This window comes from Chenopodium quinoa, unplaced genomic scaffold (assembly GCF_001683475.1).
Source record: "Chenopodium quinoa cultivar QQ74 unplaced genomic scaffold, ASM168347v1, whole genome shotgun sequence".
Classification (NCBI taxonomy): domain Eukaryota; kingdom Viridiplantae; phylum Streptophyta; class Magnoliopsida; order Caryophyllales; family Amaranthaceae; genus Chenopodium; species Chenopodium quinoa.
In genome coordinates this window covers 877,060-883,829 of record NW_018745063.1, presented here as the reverse complement: position 1 = coordinate 883,829, position 6,770 = coordinate 877,060, and the positions used below count along the sequence as shown (strand labels likewise).

Genomic DNA, 6,770 nt, shown 5'->3' with positions numbered 1-6,770 from the left:
GGTAGTAATAAAATACACATTAATACGAATCTAACAAAACCCAACTTAATATATTTCTTGTTTACAGATTATCATATACATAAGGTCAAAGTTTGATCAAATTAAACAATCAGCAGACCAAATTAGATAAGCAAAAATAAAGTAAACTAAACAAGCATTTATTTCTAACCTATATAGAAGAGGGTGGTATGGGGGAGCAATGATGCACACAACCAAAATAAAATGATCCATATCAAAGGAAAATCGCGAAAGTGTTGCACCCTCTTTTGTTAAATCAAAAAGAAAGGAAATGACCGATCTTTGTAAATTACATCGGTAAATTTCTACAAATTCATTCGCAATAACATTTCTATCGCAACATGAGACAAGAAACTTCAAGTTTAAGATGCTTAGTTTTTCATCTAGACAATCTTTCAGCTCTTTATTCAAAATGCTATGCAGCTCCAACAGAGATTTTCTATCTAGGATGAATACAATCCATTCCTCAACATAAATTTTGTTATCATGGTGCTCTTTGCTCAACATATGAACCGGATATTCCAGAAGTGCCAAGGACTGTGACCTACAAGTGAGAAAGAAAAGTATAGTTGAATAATACTGAATTTGCAGTGTACATAAAAGTTATTGTAGAGAGGGATAACAGAAATCTGTCCTTTGTTAAGGCTCTTCAACCTTTCAACAGAAATCTTTATCAAATAGTTGAACATTTTCCGGTATCCACACCTACTATATCAGGTCTAAGATGTGAATTTATGGTCAAGTAAAGAATTTCATACAAATTTCCAACATCAAAAAAATTGGGTTTGAACAACAAACTCCTTTTCCCCCATTTACGTTCTGTTTGTTTTGACAGAAAATATTTTTAATGGAAAATCATTTTCCAAAGAAAAAAAAATAATTAAATAAAAAAAATCAGTACAAAACATAATGGTTAAAAGCACTTTCCTTTGTCTGATAATAGGAAAGCTAATTGAGAATAAGGAAAATGTAGATGAAAGGGAGGGGGAGGATAGATGAAAGAAAGTAGAGAAGTGAGGAGGGAATAGAAAAATGTGGCATACCTCTCCTAAAGGAAATGGTTTTCCTTCTCTTAAAAAGTAATTTCCACAAATGGGAAAATCGTTTTCCACCCTTCAATAAAAAAAAGCCAAATTTTTTTGCAGAAATGTAGTATAATAATTTTCTATGAAAATGTTTTTATTAAAACATACAGAGCCTTGTAGTCAATTACACATCAATTTCATCATAATACGATATTCAAATATCAATTATGAGGTTGAAAAAGAGGAGTTAAAAAACCTAAATGAATTGGAAAAAGTTTCTTTTTGGCACAATCATTCTCAGATACTTCTAGCTTAATAAGTTCCCAGCATATCTTGTATCACTTACATCATTATTATATGAAAGCATAATTATTATTATACTCTGAAGTCACAGCCTGAACGTTAGCTCCTAGCTATAGAAACTAGACACACGCAATCTATCTATAACTTTATACTAAAGGCGAAACCAGGAATGACACATGTCATCTCCTGATTAAAAATTTTCCCTCCAAAAGTTTTTATTTTTATTTTTATTTTTTTTGGGCCACAGCTTCTTAAATAAGCTTTTAATACAAACTATGCAATAATATTTCATTTCCTATTTATTTTTTTATACAATAATATGTAATAATACTATAATAGTTTGCTATCTATAACTTTGTAATGTAATTCATAGTTATTTTTATTAGTCATGCATATATTATTCTCTCTGTTTTTTTAGTGTGATAAATTTTTAAATTTTTTTTTGTAATTACAGAACTTTCATCCTATTTTGCAATTAGGTATAATTTTTTATAATTAAATAATAGTGTTAAACTAATGATAAATATTAAGTATTAAAAATTACCGTGCATGACACGGGACTTAACCTGGTTAAGCATAATAGTCATAAAGTAAAAGTCTCCAAACTCACACCAAGAATCCATCTCTCTAACTGGAGGATTTTCCTTGACCTATTTTTTCAATTAACATATCTCAGGCGATTATTTTGATATCTTTTTAGCAATTATAAGACTAATTAATTGTGCCCACAACTATTAAGCCACACTTCAATATTTCAGATGTACTTTGGCTTTACTAACCAGTTCACACAGTGGAACACACAAAATAAATGTCACTTCTAGATATCCTACATATTATTTTAAAATCCAGGAATAGACAATAAGATAAAATGCTTTTCATACCTTTCCCCATTGAGAATCAAGACCACCGCACCTCATCTTTAAATGAATCATCCTCCTTCCCAACTCTGACTCTACTTTCTTCTTCAGATAGACTTCATCAGGTCCAAATGAATCCAGATACTTACTATAGCGATCATAAGCTGACTTCAAAGCCTGAGCATAGTGTTCTGGAAGAGGCTTCACATTCTACACAATAAAATGGGCATAATAAGACAGAAAACTCTACTTATAATAAGCCTGTATTTGATTATGTCCCATAATACCTCGCCACTCATTCCAACAAGGTCATCAATTGCCATTTTGAAGGTCTCAAGACTGCCGATGAACTCTTCAGATGCCTCAGCTGCACGGAATATGCTTTTCAAGGCCTCCTTGCCAACTTTGTCATCAGAACCTTCTGATAAGACTTTTAATGCATCCTTGATGAGAGAAGGTGGGAGTTCCCCCCAGTCTGCAGCCATGAAGTCCTTGAACACAGCTTTTATTTCTGAATCTTTTATGTCAGGCAAGGGAGCCACATCTTTACTGAAAGAACGGATGCTTCCAAATGCCAACCCAAAGGGGGACCTGCAATCTGTCCATAACATATAAGATTAAAAAGAACCAAAAGGAAAGGAATTGCATCAAATAAATGTAGTTATCATGGATTCATCCTGAGACAGTTATCATGGATTCATCTGAGGACTATGCGCAGCAAAAAAGACTAGGAATCAGAAGTCTTGCAATGGAAACAGCAAAGGGTCACCAAATTCGAAACTATCGTATTAACCAATGACCTTGCTTCTTTCTTTACATAATAAAAAGTATCATTTCTTTTTTGACAATAAAGTTCTTTCAATACCTTCCTACATCAGTAAATCCACTGACACAACCCAGATAAGATGATAACTTTCTTCATTTGAAGAAGAAACAAAATATAAGTACATTCCCCAAGGCCCAGCAAGAAAACTAATAGTTTTTCGCCAAAGCTCTTTAAAATACAAAAGGATCAAAACCCAAAAACAATATTAATATCCAATGCTGTACAGATAAAAATAATCCCAGTGTCCATCTTGCTGAGGCACCAGAATAGCATAGCAAGATCTCAACAGTAAGGAACATAAGCAGCAAACGAGTAGCAGCTTAGAGAAATGGAAAGTACCATATCACAGAAGCTTACTATAAGAATCAAGTTTAATGTGACAGTGACACTATGCAATGAATGGCAACAAAATGCACAAATCCTACATTGCCTCCTAACTGCGGTAAGCTTTCTGTGTCCGATAACAAAGACAGGATGCTACTGTTACCAGAACCTGTGTACTGCAACAAGGCAGTAAAGAGCATGTTTGGGGATAGATATGGAGATGACACAGCATAGAAAAGTAGAACAATCTAGCTAGTTGAAGCCTGAAAAGTGAAAGTATAGAAGCCATAAATTCTTCTCACACGGTTCCAAAAAAGGCTTGATTTGACTATATGCTTGTCAATATGTAATTCAATCCTTAGAATGAAGCCCCAACCTTGCAACATAAGCATGCAAATTGAAGTATGGGCTAGGTATTTCTAAAATGGGAAAATAAGCAATGGAGCAGGGCAATGTTTACTATCCCAATTCTGGGACACCCTTATACCATTAAGTCAGCAACCATCATCCGCAGAGACAGTGGACAGTCCAAGAATCACATAGAGTATTAATTAATGTTCTAGTAAAGATTACAGACATACAATACAAGATCTTACAACTAAATGACTACTTTACAAGTATATACAGCACTGTTGTACATAACATTTCGACTTATTTAACACAACAAACTGTATAGTCCCTCAATCAACTTCAGCTTGATGGGTGTAATACATCTTTCATAAATACTTCATCCATAATAAATTAGTTGATACATTTTGACTTTTGACATCATTCAAAATTCTAGTTTGGCTAACTTTTGTGATTTATTGATAAGAAAAATCATCAACATGTGGAAACTTGTTAGATTTATTTCAATGTTTATTTTTAAACTATAACCTTTTTTTGGTGTATTACAATGTTTTTAGTTTTTTCTTATTGATCATTAGATATATTTAAGGTTAAAATGATGCATTGGCAAGCGAGACAAATGAAACATGTTGACCAAATTGAAACAAAAAAAAACGACTTCTTGTTCCCTACCGTTCCATGATTAACAAAAAAACGACTTCTTGTTCCCTACCATTCCATGATTTTCCTTTACAAAGTAATCATGTTAAAGTCTTTTTATGCTATTAAAAAGTATTCCGAGGACATTGAGGAAACTAAATTCATAGAAGTTCCCATTACTAAAAAAAAATTACATTGGCAATGAGTACGTCATAAGGACATTGAGGAAACTAAATTCATAGAAGTTCCCATTACTAAAAATAATTACATTGGCAATGAGTACATCAAGAAATGAAGATATCAATCCAAGAGTCCAAGAGTCTACATGATGAAAGATTGAATATGTAAAAACCATAATTGCCTTCAATGTTCATCACTCTATAACATTTATACTAAACCACAAGCTTCTTAAATATATTCCTTTATTCATAATAATTAAATGATGTGGGGTGGCCGAGGTTGAAATACTTTACGGAGCAGAACCATTTCAGAGGGCTAGAATGATTGTTTCAACATTACAACTCCCAACAAAAAAACGAATAATCCAATCAAAAACTTACCTTACATAACAAAATAAGTTTAGTGCACTAATTTGAACTTTATCTTAAAACTAGATTTTTAAAAAGTTACACTAAGAATTTTGCACTTTGTGCCAATCATCTATGATTAACAGATCAACAAAACTTTACCATTGATCCTAAAAATTTGCATCATTCAAGTTAAATAACATAGTTAGAATTCTGTAATTTTCACACTAAATCAGATTCATCAAACAACATAAAAATTAAAACCAGGTGCTCAAAAACCAAAACCAACCTAGAAATTCAAATGAAAAAGAAAATAAATTACAACAGATCAATAAAAAAACCCAGAAAATCCCGAAAATCATTTTCAATGTTTAAACCCAGAATTCCAATAAACTCAAAATTAAATCAAAAAAATTCCCAGAAAAATAAAATCAAAACTAATAGTAATTGCAAAATGGATGAAGAAAGAGAAAGGACCTGATGAAGAAATATGATTGAACGGAGTTGACGAAGAGCGGGGTGAGAGATTGAAGAAGGAACGAGAAGATTGATGACGGTGGGAAAGTACGGAACGCCATGAAGAAGAGGAGAGAGAAGAGAGGCGCCTTGCTGCCACCCTCAACATCTTCGAGATTATTTGGATTTCCGCCTTTGACGGTGAGAGAAATTGAAGGGTTGGGTGGTGGACGGAGAGGTGCGTACCAAGGAGGAGAGAAAATGAGAAATGGGAGATTTGTAAAGTAAAAATGCAACACTAAACTTGCCAAAGTTTGGGAATTAGGAGGAGGTGGAGGTCAAGGTTGACATTCGCGTTATAGTTGGCTATGTTCAAGGACCTCTTTCAGTTTGATCTAATAAGGTAGTAGGGTTAGTGGAAGGTAAATTAAGGCAGAGAGAATCTAAAACTAATAAAATTAGGTCTCATTTGTCAAAATACATGATTTAAATATTATAAAAGTTTTTCAAATAAGAAATTGAGCAAGTATTTAAAAACGACCGTAAAAGGAAAGTGGAGCAAGTATTTAAAAACGGAGGGAGAAATAGCATTAATGAGTCAAATATGTAAACAAATATTTTAGGACATAAATGTCAAACTTTTATGAGATTAAATAACAAGTAAAGTATAAGATTAGTCCTTTATGTTTGGGGTTTGTTTGGATTTAGTCCTTTTAGTTTCAAATGGTTGAATTTAGTCCCTCAAGGCCTCAACCATAGGGGTGAGCAAAAATTCCGGGTACCCGGAATTGAAACCGGAACCGGTTAGGAACCAACGAGTCCAAAACCGGAATTGGACCCGGTGGTTCCAATTCCGGGTAATAAATTAAGGACCTGGTTATAACCAATTCTAATTCCAATTCTCAACTTTTTGAAACCGGAACCGATTGGGTACCCGGTCACCTAATATATGCTAAACTAAATAAATTTTAAATAATAAAAATATGTTGAATGTATCTAATTTGTAAATTAAAAAAGTATTATTAATACCCAACATAAATACAAATAGCTTAATGCATATATAAATATAAGTATTAAACACTAAAAATGAGCTTAACTAAAATAAGAATTATAATTTGTATTATATATTAACAATTTCATACATAAGTGGGTAGCCGGAACCGGAACCGGTACCAGGTGGTTCCAATACCAATTCCTAAATTTTAGGACCCGGTTGAACCAATTCCAATTCCGATTCCAAATTTTAGGACCCGGTTCCAACCAATTCCAAATCCGGATCTTAAACCCCTACTCAACCACCACTAAGGGTGGTCCAATTGCTGAGTGGACCAAACTTGAAGGAAACGTTTGCTTATTTGGCAATTAAACACCAAACTTGAGGGAAACGTTTGATGACTTGGCTTTCAAACGTGAAACCTTATGACGTGGCGAAGAATATCAATAGGGA

At 33.2% G+C, this 6,770-nt stretch overlaps 1 protein-coding gene across 1 annotated transcript; it reads right to left on the bottom strand.

Moving 5' to 3' along the window:
• Positions 1-203: 203 nt before the first annotated feature.
• LOC110709238 (succinate dehydrogenase subunit 5, mitochondrial-like) lies at positions 204-5,650 on the bottom strand. The gene is made up of 4 exons (XM_021887451.1): positions 5,345-5,650; positions 2,491-2,801; positions 2,228-2,413; positions 204-562 (listed from the first exon to the last, which is right to left on the bottom strand). The coding sequence occupies exons 1-4, from the start codon at positions 5,490-5,492 to the stop codon at positions 503-505; spliced, it is 705 nt and encodes a 234-aa protein (XP_021743143.1). The 5' UTR covers positions 5,493-5,650; the 3' UTR covers positions 204-502.
• Positions 5,651-6,770: the final 1,120 nt, after the last annotated feature.